The sequence below is a fragment of the Trachypithecus francoisi genome, unplaced genomic scaffold, assembly GCF_009764315.1.
Source record: "Trachypithecus francoisi isolate TF-2019V2 unplaced genomic scaffold, Tfra_2.0 Lachesis_group13, whole genome shotgun sequence".
Taxonomy (NCBI): domain Eukaryota; kingdom Metazoa; phylum Chordata; class Mammalia; order Primates; family Cercopithecidae; genus Trachypithecus; species Trachypithecus francoisi.
This window is the reverse complement of record NW_022681458.1, coordinates 45,052,523-45,066,378: the sequence shown is the minus strand read 5'-3', so window position 1 is coordinate 45,066,378 and position 13,856 is coordinate 45,052,523. Positions and strand designations below refer to the sequence as shown.

Here is a 13,856-nt window from a genome sequence, read left to right as displayed (position 1 = left end):
AGTGAAACAAGAGTGATAGATCACTATGAATTTTTCTGTGAAGGCAAAACATTACTCTCAGATAAGTTTACGCTTTTTGGCTGCTAGTATATAATGCCAAACTGTTCCACAATTTTTAGTCTTTGGTTTTCTTTTCATTTGTGCATGCTCTGAGTGGTTTCAGATCTGTTTTTCCATACAAAATCATCCTCCTGAGTTCTAGACCAGTATCTTACTGACAACTAAATATCTACATTTGGATGCCTTGCAGATATATCAAAATACATAGAAAACTTAAGTGTTTCACTCATTCTGTCCCCAAAACCTGCTCCGTGGTCTGTATTCCCTATTTAGCTGAAGAGTCCACTGTTCACCCTGCTGCCCAAGATGTTCTCCTTGTCTCATCTGTTGATTTTACCCCACTAGTAAGCCACCAAGTCCAGAAGTGCTCTCTGTTTACTGTTTCACACATCTGTTTTTCCACTGTGTCTCTGTTGTCATGACCAGTAAGAGTCAGTCCTCATTATCATTACTTTATTGAATTGTCATTTACTCATGTGTCAGTTACTCTAACAGCCACTAAATTCATCTCCTTGCCTTTATTTTACCTCTGTTAGAGTGATCTCTCTAACAGAATCTTTTGGTCGTGCCCCTCCTCAGCTTAAAATCCTTCAGAGACCTCATTTACCATTGCAAATGACTGTGGGCTAATTTCTTGATAATTCCATAACAGTTTCTAGTCTATAAAAATATGATAGAAATAGTTGGGTTCTCCTTATCTCTACAAAAAATAGACATAAAATATTTAAAGCTTCTCACTATGTGATTTCAGTGTAGCAAGTTACTATTATCATAGTTGTGTGTAATTTTTGTTTTTAGCTACTAGAGATGACCTCATTTCCAAGTTGGTTGAAGAAAATAAGGTGAGTTGTGAAGTTGTGGAGTACAGAGGTGGTCTTTCCTCTCTTCGCTAAGTCCTGTTTCTTCTTCCATGTTGGCTTACAGAGCTTCTTATTCTCATAAAAGTTTTATAAAAAAAAAGTTTCATGTAAATGAGTAGTATATTTAGGATAATAGTGTTAGGAACTAAGAAATCATTTCATGAAGGTTATTAGAGTTTGAAAAATGTCAGTTGGCAAAAATAATAAGATTTATTTGTGTTTTTTGCCTATTGCAAGCTAATTGTTTAAAATAAACTTAATGTAAGAAATATAACTACTTTTTGGTGTTGGTGGTTGCACAACAGTGTGGATGTGTTTAATGACACTATACACTTAACAGTGGTTCAAATGATACATTTTGTCTTATGTATATATTGCCATAATTTTTAAAATTAAAAACATAATGACTTTATATCTTACTACATTTCTAAGTCTCTTGATGTGTCGACTCTATTTCTTTTGGATGCGGTCTCATCCTGTGTTATATGATGTTTATTTTTCTTGAGATGCTTCTCCTGGGAAAGTAGAAGGGTGTTTCTTCCTCTGTAGGAAGAAGATTTATATTTTGTCTTTCCCCATTCTACTAAGTACGTTTTAGGGAAAGTCCCACCTACAATGCACCTCTGTTATCACTTCTCTCATCTCAAAGAAAACTAGCTTTTTTTTTTTTTTTTTCTATAACCACAGAACAAAGGTGTTTTCTTCTGCTGCTCCACCCTCAGGTCCTCATTTTTGAAAATATCTTCACTTATAACTTGAAAAGATCCTTGAATGTCTTCCTTTGAAGTCATAAGATCTTACTGCTAATAGGAAAAAATGTGTATGTATAATAATATAACAAATATTTAATCTTAGGGAGTAGAACTTTGATATAAAGATACTAGATATATTTAGGTTATGGTTTTAGGCAGATTCTTTCTACCTGGAATCTCAATATAAGAATAGGTTTAATAAACAGTTTTTAAAAAATAGGCTTTATTTTTAAGAGCAGCTTTAAGTTCACAACAAAATTGAACAGAAGGTAAAGAGATTTCCCATATACTCTGTACCCCTATTCATGCATAGGCTTCCTCATTAGCCATTTGATGGACATCCATTTAAAAAATTGATGTACCATTTTACATCCCCCACCAGAGTGGTACATTATTACAGTTAATGAACCTATATTGACACATTGTCACCCAGAGTCCATAGTTTACATTAGGGTTCCCTCTTGGTGTTGTGCATTCTATGGATTTAAACAAATGTATAATGACATATATCTACCATTATAGTAGATATATTTTATATTATAGTATCATACAGAGTAGTTTCATTGCTCTAAAAATCTTCTGTGCTTTGCTTACTCATCCCTCCCTCCCCTTCTAATCCCTGGCAACCATTGATCTTTTTACCGTCTTCGTAGATTTGCCTTTTCCAGAATGCCGTATAGTTGGAATCATACAGTCTATAGCCTTTCAGTCTATAGCCTTTCAGACTGGTTTCTTTCACTTAGTAATAAGTATTTATGTTTCCTCCATGTCTTTTCATGGCTTGATAGCACATTTTTCTTTTCTCTTTTTTTTTTTTTTTTTGAGACGGAGTCTCACTCACTCGAGCTGGAGTGCACTGGCACTATCAGATCACTTTAGTAGAGATGGGGTTTCATCATGTTAGACAGCTGGTCTCAAACTCCTGACCTCAGGTGATCTGCCTGCCTCAGCCTCCCAAAGTGTTGGGATTACAGGGATGAGCCATTGTGCCTGGCTAAAAGCTCATTTATTTTTAGTGCTGAATAATATTCCTTTGTCTGGATATACCACAATTAATCCATTGACTTACTCATGGATATCTTGATTGCTCCAAGCTTTGGCAGTTATTATTAAAGCTGCTATAAGTATCTGTGTGCGGGTTTTGTGTGGGCATAGGTATTCAGCTCCAAATGGATAAATCTCAAGGAGCGTGATTACTGGATCATATGGTAAGAATATGTTTAGTTTTGTAGGAAATCACCAAACTGTCTTTCAAAGTAGCTGTACCATTTTACATTCCCGCCAGCAATGAATGAGAGTCCCTGTTGCTCCACATCCTTGACAACAGTCGGTGTTGTCAGTGTTCTAGATTTTGGCCATTGTTTTAGGTGTGTAGTGGTATCTCATTATTGTTTTAAATAAACAGTTTTGATAAATAGTTCTGAAATAAAGAGAAGTTTAGGAGTTGAAGATACCAAGATTTTTATACATTCTTTATAAGACATTTATAAAGTTCCAGTGTATGTCATTGGAACTTGAACTGGTACAGGCTGAAATATAAAACAGTTATTTTTATAGGGGTGCACACAATATCTCTTACATGTGAAAAAGAGAGTAATTTTTTTTTTCTTATAGAACCTGCAGATATCTTTCAATAAGGAACACGAAGAAAATGCATATTTGAGGTCCAAAATAACATCTCTTCATGAAGCATCAGAAAAAGCACAAGTAAATGCACATGATTTTGCTAATTTTTAGATGTTATTTAATTTTGTTCAGTTAAATAACCAAGAAACAAAATTAGTCTTGATTATATAAATTCATACCATCTCCATCGCTCAACTTTTCATTTCCATAAGATTTATTTCATCTTTGAAACATTATCAAATTAACTACATTTCTCATTTCACTCACCAAATTCCTATGATATATAAGTATACAAGATGTACCACTAAAATTATATACTAGCTTACACTTTGCCTTTGCTTGCTTGCTAATTTGATCATTAAATATATGTATTTACCCTTCCAAAGTGAACTTCTGAATAGTTCCATGGCAAGGGCTATGTCTTATGCTTTCTTTGTATCTTCTATAGTAAATAATTGTACAGTAGGAGCCTAACAAATGCTTGCTGGATTTTGAAGTTAGATGTAATCATTTCTGGGATGGTGATTCCCAAATTTAGGTGATGTTTTATATATATGTGCATCTGCAACAAGAGGAGTCACCAGATATGCAGGCAAATTGGAGTTACTTACCACAGAGCCTAAAGAATTGTTTATCATTTAAAATACCTTTTCTCTTGGTACAATTTGATTGTCTCAATATTAGGATCATAGTGTTGCTGGGCTCTCTGTATAAGAAAAATAATAAAATGCAAAGCGAATGTGTTTTTAATATAATAACTTCAACTACTATTACTCTTCATATACTAATAGTAGTTAACATTTTTACTGAGCCATTCCACATTCTAGGCACAATTCCAGGCACCTTATATTAGTAACAAATAGTAATCCTGCCAATAACCCTATGAAATGAAAACTTTTATTCACATTTTAAAGATAAGGAAGCTGATGTACAGAGAAGTTCAGGAATGTAGATAATAGGTGGCAGAGTTGGAATTTGAATTCAGGTAACCTGGCTCCAAAGAAAATTAGCTATTTCTTTTCAAAGAGCAAGGGTTCTCTGTTTCATCCCCAGGTATTCCTTGATGAATAGTTTGTACATCTGCATCTGGTGTGCCTTTATGCCCCTGAATGTGTTTCTAACTACTGTACTGCCCATACCACTTGTGATGTTTGCCAGATAATCTTTTATTTATCTTTTCTTTTACTCCATTTTATTTCTTGTATTTTTTTCCTAGTGCTCCTTCAAAGTTACTTGTTCTTGAAGAACTTGCTTAAAACATAAGATCTTTGCCAAATCTACCTTGCAAAAATAACTGATAAATGAGATAAATGTTTTTCTCAATAATGCAAATTTCAAATTATGAAAAGAGAATTATTAACTACCTGCATATATGATAGATCTGTGTAGCTCAAAAGATTTTTGTTTTATTTTAAAAGATTAATCTCATGATGGTAAAATCATCTATATTTTGCTTTTATGAATATTGTCAGCTAGTGGCGAAGGAGCTTAGATATTTTGTGTTACTAGCTAAATAATTCTGAATGCTCATGGATTTCTGTAATATTGGCTAGGTACTGACATTGTAAATTCCATTTTGCAGGTGTCTTGCTCTAATGAACCAGTGTTCAAAGTTGTGAAGAATAGATCAGTAAAATGCCATATGCTTCAGTTGCTCTATCAAATCAACAAATCTCTTAATTTAGAATTATTTAGAGCATAGACTTTTAATATTTGAAAGTATTTTTTAAACTAATGACGTGAATTGAGGATAGGTTAAATAGACTTGGTTCACATATACAGTGAGATACTATGTAATCATTAAAAATAATACTTAAGTAAAAATAATTCTGTATTGCAGAGACCAATGACTTGCTGTGTGTGTTTTCTTAGGTTTTGAATGACCAATTGACTAAAAAGTGTTCAGAGCTGAGCTGCATGCTTCAGACTGTTACTATGGAAAAAGCCAGACTCATTGCTGACCATCAGGCCATTCTGCAGGTGTTCATTTAATGCTAGTGAATGTGTTAAATTTAATAGAGTTCACCAGGTGGCAGAAAGCCGGCCTCGTTGATAGATCAGGAAATGTTTATGGGCAACTGGAGAAATAAAATATTTTAACAATAAATTTAAAAAATTGACTGAATTATCTTATTTCTATTAGTGCTTTTCAATTTTCATCAGAGGGGTGATTTGGCCTTACACTCAGGGCTTTTCATGATTTCTTCTCAAATATCATCGCTTGAGGAAAAATAATTATTTGTCCCATTATTTATAGAATCATGGGGAACACGTGTAACTAACCCTAAAGTACTTAACCTTTTCCTCAAACACCTTACAATTTCTCATTTTGCTTATGCCATTTTCTCTGCTGAGAATGCTTTTTACTTCATCTTCAATATCTGAAATTCTCTTTATTGAGTTACTTTCTTCAGGGAGCTTGATCATCCCAACAAGAAGGGATAAGTTTTCCCTTTCAACTTCTATTCCTGGAAAATTAACAGACTACCATAGAAATAGATCACTTTCTCTTTTTGTAAGCATACTTACTATATATACTAAGCATTGTGCTACCTCCTTTAATTGTAGCAGCCATTATGTAAAACGGTATTCATTACCCTTATTTTACAGATAAGAAAATGAGGGTTAGAGAAGTTCACTTGCCCAAATTCACCTAACTAGCAAGAAGTAGAGTTGCCTTTTAACCTCAGGTGACTCCAGAGTCAATGTATGTAATCATTATGTTATGCTGCATCCGTATTCTGCATTCTCTAGTAGTAATTTATGTGCTGGTTCATTTCCTGGATTACACTGTGAGCTCCCTAGAGGCAAGAACATTGCCTTATATATCTTTATTTCTCATAGTGCTAAGCCTGCTTTGCATGTAACATATACTCAATAAATATTTAGTTGTTAACTCTGTGCAAGTATAATGCTATATCTAGATAGGATTATAGTGGTGAACAAGACAAAATTCCTATTTTCATGGACTTATAATTCAGTGGACTGAATATATAATGAAATACTTATTACAAATATTACCAAATTTTGGAATATAGCACAATTGGGATCCCATTTTACCAGTGTGAAGACTTGTTTTGCAATCAAATGTTAAAATAGAAGTCTTTTAAAAAGAATTTATAAAACTAATTATTAATATGTACTGTATTTGCAAAAATTTTATGGATTATGTGTAGGGGTATATGGTACATAAAAATGTCATGTTTTGATAATCCCAAAATGGTGAGCCAAAGAAAATAAATTATGTAAAACAGTTATAGTGCTTCTGCTGTAACATTATCTGAGTGCAATTTAAGATAGTCTCAAAAGAATTCACAGCAAACTGTTAAACATGATAATCCTTAGAATGTGGGATTATTTGGAGGGAAAGTGTAGATAGAGAGGAAGGGATCTTTTCATTTTATATACATTTATATTGTTTTACTTTTAAAAATGAAGTACCATGTTGAAATTTTAAAATACCAAAAATACTCGTAACATAATTTTCTATCTTTAAAAATATGTTGGTATTAGGAGTTTTTTAATTTTTCAGCAGGCTGGGTAAATAATGCATCTTGACTATTGGCTAGCAGAGCTATAAAATGGTAGACTTGTAGTCAACTCAGAGGAGGACAAAGAGAAACTGGGCATTAAAATAAATTGTTTTAAAAAGAGGTTTTATTTATGTAAATATAACTTGTTTTTTTAAGTTAGTTCAGTGTTTTTGATCAGTTACTCCAAATGACACCCTATCAAAAGACTTCCTGGAGTTTCAACTTCTACTATTGCTCTTAACACTCAGGTAGAGCAGAAAATGATGACGCAGACATTTCAAGAACAAAACTTATTGCTGGATGCAGCCCATGCCAGTATCACAAATGAACTGCAGACTGTTCAGAATGAGAAAACCCAACTCCAAGCACATCTGTAAGTAAATTATGGGCAACTTCTTATACATCTTTTGTTCTTACATTTGTGTTTCTTATCATGTGTCTGTCTGTCTCAGTCTTATCTTCAATGAAAACATTTGATTGTGCATTTTTTGGACCAGCCATAGAGATAAAATAAAGACTCTGCCCTTAAGAAACTAGTTTTGTTAGAACATTTTAGTAACTACTCTCAGTCAGGAAATATGTTCTATAAGAACATGTAATTGCTCTTTCTGTTAAATTAGAACTCTCATTTAGCTTTCATATGTTCTTGTTCTCTTCCTGCAGGGATCATTTAATCCTTGAGCATAACCAGTGTATCCAGAAAGCACAGGATGCTGAAAAGAGAACAGCTGTGCAAAAAGAGTTGCTAGAATCAACTATTGCAAGATTGCGAGGTGAATTGGAAGCATCAATGCAAGAGAAGAAGTCTCTGCTAGAGGAGAAAGAAAGAATTCAGAGGGAGGTAGGTAGAACCAAATTTACATTATCTTCTCGTTGTGGTGTGATGATGTTTTAAAATTGTATTCTAAATGCAAAAGACAAGAAAAGAAATAAAACCCAGATGCAGTTTGTCTGAGTTGCCCAATGAAGAATCTTTAGGTGGCTAACCTATGCCTTTTAGCCTGTGAAGTAGTCTGTGCCAAATAGAACAGTGTATTCTTATCCAGCATTAGTGAATGTTAATTAGTAACTCACACATCCTCATGTTAGTTAAGGGGTCAGATTTTAAAAATTGATTTCCCCTGAAGGAGTGGGACAGTGAAGGTTAAAGGGGAACAGCCCTGTCTTCCTACTTAGGAAGGAACCAGCAGAGTCTGACATGCAGACGTGTCTTTCTAATTTCAGGGCTATTTGTGAAGTCTGCTCTGCCTCAGAGACTCCCTGATTGGCCCCTTTTCTGAGAGGATGTGCTATCTCTGCAGTGTAGGTATTAATTGACATGCAGGATATGTCTGCTATAGTGGAGCCTGTCAGCTACTATAAAATTGACCTATTTCTTTTTTTCCCATCCCCCTTGGGCAGGTTAATAAAACAGAAAAAGAAATAGCACAAGAAAGATGCAATTTGGAAAAGGAATTAGCTAAAAACAAGGTATTCTACATTTTACTTACTGATATTTCACTGTATTTCCTTCTATATTGCTGCCTACTGTATCAGCTTATCTTAATGAGGAGATGGGTGATGAATACCAATCTGCGGGGGAAAGGAGAGCTATGAAGCTGGATGCCACTCAGAGCACACCAGTCACTGCAGCAGACGGTTGTCTCTGGGGAACGTTTTCTTGTTGAGCATCTGATGTTTGCCAGTGAGTCATCACTGCCTCTGGCCCTAGTGTTAACTGAGGATTCTAGCCAAGAAGTCACCTGAGAGTTAGCTAATGGGCCTGTGAGAGGCAAAGAGATGATTGCTGACTAGGCTGTTTTTAAATAAAAAACTAAAGGCTGGGCGAGGTGGCTCACGCCTGTAATCCCAGCTCTTTGGGAGGCCAATGCGGGCGGATCATTTGAGGTCAGGAGTTCAAGACCAGCTTGACCTACATAGTGAAACCCCATCTCTACTAAAATACAAAAATTAGCCAGGCATGTTGGTGGGTGCCTGTAATCCCAGCTACTCAGGAGGTAGGAGAATCTCCTGAACCCAGGAGGCAGAGGTTGCAGTGAGCCGAGATCGTGCCACTGCACTCCATCCTGGGCGACAGAGCAAGACTCCTTCTCAAAAAAAAAAAAAAGCAAAAACTAACTCAGGCTGCCTGAGTACATATCAGCAGCTGCCACTTTATCTTTGAGGTACCATTTTCTGGGTTCTAAAATAGAATGTTCAGAGAAACAAATGAAATCCTTATTAAAGTTAAACAAGAACCAATCTTTAAAACATTGCTGTTTGTGTTTCAAATTTTGAAGAGAGTAAAGATTATGTATCACTGTCATCTAGAGAATATATCTGGAGCAGCAAGGAGTATTAGCTTACTTAGGCAAGAAATCCAGCAACAGGTATTGGATATAGTCATCAAGCCTTGACTGTTTCTTTGCTTCTGGTTTGCCCAAGTAGCATTTGTATTACTATATATACATGTAAACTTTTACTTTAAGGATTGGAGAGAGGAGAAATGCTAGAGTTTGAGCCTGAACTCAAATGCAGTTACCACCAAGCTAGCAGGTGCCTTCTCTAGTTCTAGTGATATGAAAATAGTCCACCCTAAAAATCCTCAAATGAGGCTGACTTCCTGTGGCAAGGACTTTGGTGGTATCAACTTGGCCTCAACCATGCTTTCTAAAATTGGGAAAATTGGTGACTACCATTACATTCATTAATGCTTTTTGCTTAAAAATATTAGTGAATGAGGGCGGGCGTGATGGCTCACACCTGTAATCCCAGCACTTTGGGAGGCCGAGGCGGACAGATCACTTGAGGCCAGGAGTTTGAGACCAGCCTGGCCAATAAGGCAAAACCCTATCTCTACTAAAAATACAAAAAAATTAACCAGGTGCGGTGGCGCACACCTGTAATCCCAGCTACTCGGGAGACTGAGGCATGAGAATTGCTTGAATGTCGTAGGTGGAGGTTGCAGTGAGCCAAGATTGCACCACGCACTTCAGCCTGGGTGACAGAGTGAGACTCTGTCTCATAAAAAAGTTAGTGAATGTTACATGGCCAAGGCAAATGCTGTGAATATGTTTGGGATAGAAACATAGCATCATTATTTTGCTTGTCTGATTTCATTCGTCTTACTGTAGGCTAAGTATAAGTTCACGGTGCTGAAAGATACTTGCTCATTAGAGACATTCTGTGAAGCCAAATGATAATGCTTATAGAGAATCTCATTTTGTGCTATAAATTGATTTTTAAAATATGTGTTCTTTTAACGCTATGCTTTTTTAAAAAGTCAGGTTTATTATAATTTACATACAGTGAAATTCACCCTTTTTTAGTGTATAGTTCTATGAATTTTGACACATACAATCGTGTAACCACCACCACAATCAAAATATAGAACATTTTTGTCACCCTAAGAAAGTTCCCTTGTGCCCTTTTGTAATCAATGCCTTCTTCCACCTCCTTCCTCTGGCAACCATAGATCTGTTTTTTTGTCCCTATAGTTATAAGTTATCCAGAGTGTCATATAAATAGAATCATATAGTATGTAGCATTTTAAATTTAATTTCTTTCATTTAGCATAAGGCATTTGAGATTCATCCATGTTGTGTGTCAGTAATCTGTGCTCCATTGCCTGGATGTATCACTTTCTTTATCCATTCACCAACTGAAGGACATTTGGGTTGTTTCCAGATTTTTGGCAATTAATAAAGCCTCTATAAATATTCAAATATGCAGATATGTATTTCTGTTGAGTAAATTTCAAGAGTTGGATTTCTGGTTCCTATGGTAAATATATGCTTAATATAATAACAAACTGCTCAACTGTTTTTCAAACAATCTGTACCATCTTACATTTCCATCAGTAATTCATGACTTCCAGTTTCTCTACATTCTTACAGTACTTGGTTCGGTTTTTTAGTTTTATCTATTAGAATTTGTGTGTATCAGCGTATCACTGTGCTTGTAATTTGCATTTCTCCAATGACTAATAATATTGAGCTTCTTTTCATGCGCTTATTTGCCATTGCAAATTGACATATCTCATCAAATCTTTTAACTATTTTAAATTCAATTTTTTCTTGAATTTTCAGAGGTTTTAAAATATATTTTTAAATCTTAAAAATATTTTTACTGTTTGTATATATACAAGTCTTTTGCCAGATATGTGTTTTACAAATATCTTCTTCCATTTCATGACTTATCTTTTCATTTTCTTTCAAAGAGCAGAAGTTTTAAATTTTAATGAAGTCTAATCAATTTTTAAAATTTTGTGGATCATACTTTTTGAGTTTTTGCCTAACCTAGGATCACTACAATTTTCTTTTTTGTTGTCCTCTAGAAGTCTCATAGTTTTAGGTTTTATACTAAGTCTATGATCCATTTCAAGTGAATTTTTATGTATCATGCAAGGTATTGTTCTAGGATTCGTTTCACTTTTTTTTTTCAGGGTCTCACTCTGTCGCCCAGCCTGGAGGGAGGTGACACAATCACAGCTCACTGTAGCCTCGACCTCCCCTGGCTCAGGTGATCCTCCCACCCACCTCAGCCTCCCGAGTAGCTGGAAGTACAGATGCATGCCACCACACCCAGCTAATTTTTTAATTTTTTGCAGAGATGGAGTTATGTTATGTTGCCTGGCTGGTCTTGAACTTCTGGGCTCAAGCAATCTGCCCAGATGTCTCAGCCTCCCAAAGTGCTGAGATGACAGATGTGAGCCACTATGCCCAGCCTCGTACCTTGTTTAAATTTCTCCATTGGTGGGCTTTTGGGTTGTTTCAATTTTTTGGGTGTTAATGATTCTGTGAGCATTTGTGTGTAAACATATGTTTTCAATTGTCCTTAACCTAGGAGTGGAACTACTGGGTCATGTGATTATTCCATGTTTATCAATTTAAGATACTGCCAAACTCTTTTTCAAAGTGGCTACACCGTTTTACAATCCCACCAGCAATGTTTGAGAGTTCCAGTGTCTCCACATCTTTACTAACACTTGTTATTGTTCACATTTTTAAAATACCCATCCTAGTGGGTGTGAAATATTTCACTGTGGTTTTTAAATTGAGGTGAAATTCACATAATATAAAATTAACCATTTTAAAGTGAATAATTCAGTGGTATTCAGTACATTTGCAGTGTGGTGCCACCACTGCCTCTGTCTAGATTCAAAATATTTTCATCACCCCAAAAGGAAACCCTGTACTAGTTAAGCAGTCACTCCCCATTCCCTCCTTCTCCCAGCCCCTGACAACCACTAGTCAGCATTCTGTCTCTATGGATTTACCTATGCTGGATATTTTATGTAAATATAATCATACAATATGTGATCTTTTGTGTGTGGCTTCTTTTACTTAGCCTGATGCTTTTGGGGTTCTTCAACATTGTAGTATGAATCAGTACTTCATTTTATGGATGAGTAATGGTGATTATATGTATGTATGTGCACGCACACACACACACACACACACACACCAAATTTGTCTGTTCATCTGTTAAAGAACATTTGCACTGCTTTTACCTTTTGGCTATTGTGACTAGTGCTGCTATGAACCTGTATATACGTATATTTCAGTACCTCTTTTCAATTCTTTGTGATATATGTATCTAACAGTGGGATTGCTGGATCACATGGTAATTTTATATTTAACTGTCTGAGGAATCACCAGTTTTCCACAGCACTAAACCATTTTACATTCTGACCAGTGATGTACAAAAGTTCCAGTTTCTCACATCCTCACAAACACCTATTTTGTGTTTTATTATAGCCACCCTAATGGGTGTGAAGTGGTACCTCACTGTGGTTTTGATTTGCATTTCCATAATAACTAATGATGTTAAGCATCTTCTTGTGTGCTTACTGGTCATTTGTATATCTTCTTTGGAGAAATGTCTATTCAGATCCTTTGCCTATTTTTAAAAGGGATTATCTTTTAATTATCAACTTGTATGAGTTCTTTACATATTCTAGATACTACACCCTTATCAGATATGTGATTTGCAGGTATTTTCTCCCATTCTGTGGGTTGTATTTTTATATTGGTAATGTCCTTTGATGCATAAAAGTTTAAAAAAAATTTAAGTTTAGTTTATCTGTATTTCCTTGGATTGTTTGTGTTTGGGTATTATATTTGAGAAACTCTTGCCTAACTGAAGGTCATATAGATTTATCCCTATTTTATATTATAAAATTTTTTATAGTTTTACGTATTAATTTAGGTCTTTGATCCACTTTGAGTTAATTTTATATGTACTATGAGTAAGGGTTTGACTTCATTATTTTGGCTATAGATATACAATTGTCCCAGCACTCTTCATTGAAAAGATCATTCATTCTTTCTATTGAATAGTTTTCACTCCCCTGTCAAAAATCAGTTAATCATAGATATGTAGGTTTATTTCTAGATTCTTAATTCTCTTGCATTGATCTGCATGTCTATCGTTATGCCAGTACCACACAGTCTTGATTACTATTGTTTTGTAGGAAGTTTTGACGTCTAAATGTGAATCTTCCAACTTTGTTGCTGTTGTTGTTGTTTTAAAGATTGTTTTAGCCATTCTGGGTCATTGCATTTCTGTATGAATTTTAGAACCAGACTCTCCATTTCTGTAAAAAAGAACAGCTGGAATTTTGGTAAGGTTTATATTGAATCTGTAGATCAGTTTGAAGAGTATTACAATCTCAATAATACAATTTGTTGTGTATTTTCTGTATAAAGTATGTCCTCACTTAATGTCATCAGTAGGTTCTTAGTTTTCAACTTCAAGTGAAACGATATACAGCAGGTCCTTGAATAACGTCATTTCATTCAATGTTGTGTTATGATGTTGATAAGAAAAAACATTGATTTTGTTATACATTATCATTTCACTTAAAGTTGCAGTCTCCAAGAACCTATCAATGACAGTGAGGACTACTGTCTCTACAAACTGTATAAATTATCTCTATTTGTAATAGAGAGAGTTATTTTTTGTAGAGGCGGAGTTTTGTTATGTTGCCTGGCTGGTCTCGAACTCCTGGGCTCTCTATTTGCTGTGTCTATTTGTAATAGAGA

General features: G+C 35.0%; 1 protein-coding gene across 2 annotated transcripts in view; it reads left to right on the top strand.

Annotated features, from left to right (window-relative positions):
• Positions 1 to 13,856, top strand: part of CCDC150 (coiled-coil domain containing 150) — a 95,485-nt gene that overhangs the window by 32,242 nt on the left and 49,387 nt on the right. For both annotated transcript variants that reach the window (XM_033230783.1, XM_033230782.1), the window contains 6 exons: positions 859 to 902; positions 3,287 to 3,379; positions 5,171 to 5,278; positions 7,080 to 7,204; positions 7,495 to 7,672; positions 8,233 to 8,301. In XM_033230783.1, coding sequence (XP_033086674.1) covers positions 859 to 902; positions 3,287 to 3,379; positions 5,171 to 5,278; positions 7,080 to 7,204; positions 7,495 to 7,672; positions 8,233 to 8,301 — 617 coding nt within the window. The remainder of the gene's footprint in view (positions 1 to 858; positions 903 to 3,286; positions 3,380 to 5,170; positions 5,279 to 7,079; positions 7,205 to 7,494; positions 7,673 to 8,232; positions 8,302 to 13,856) is intronic.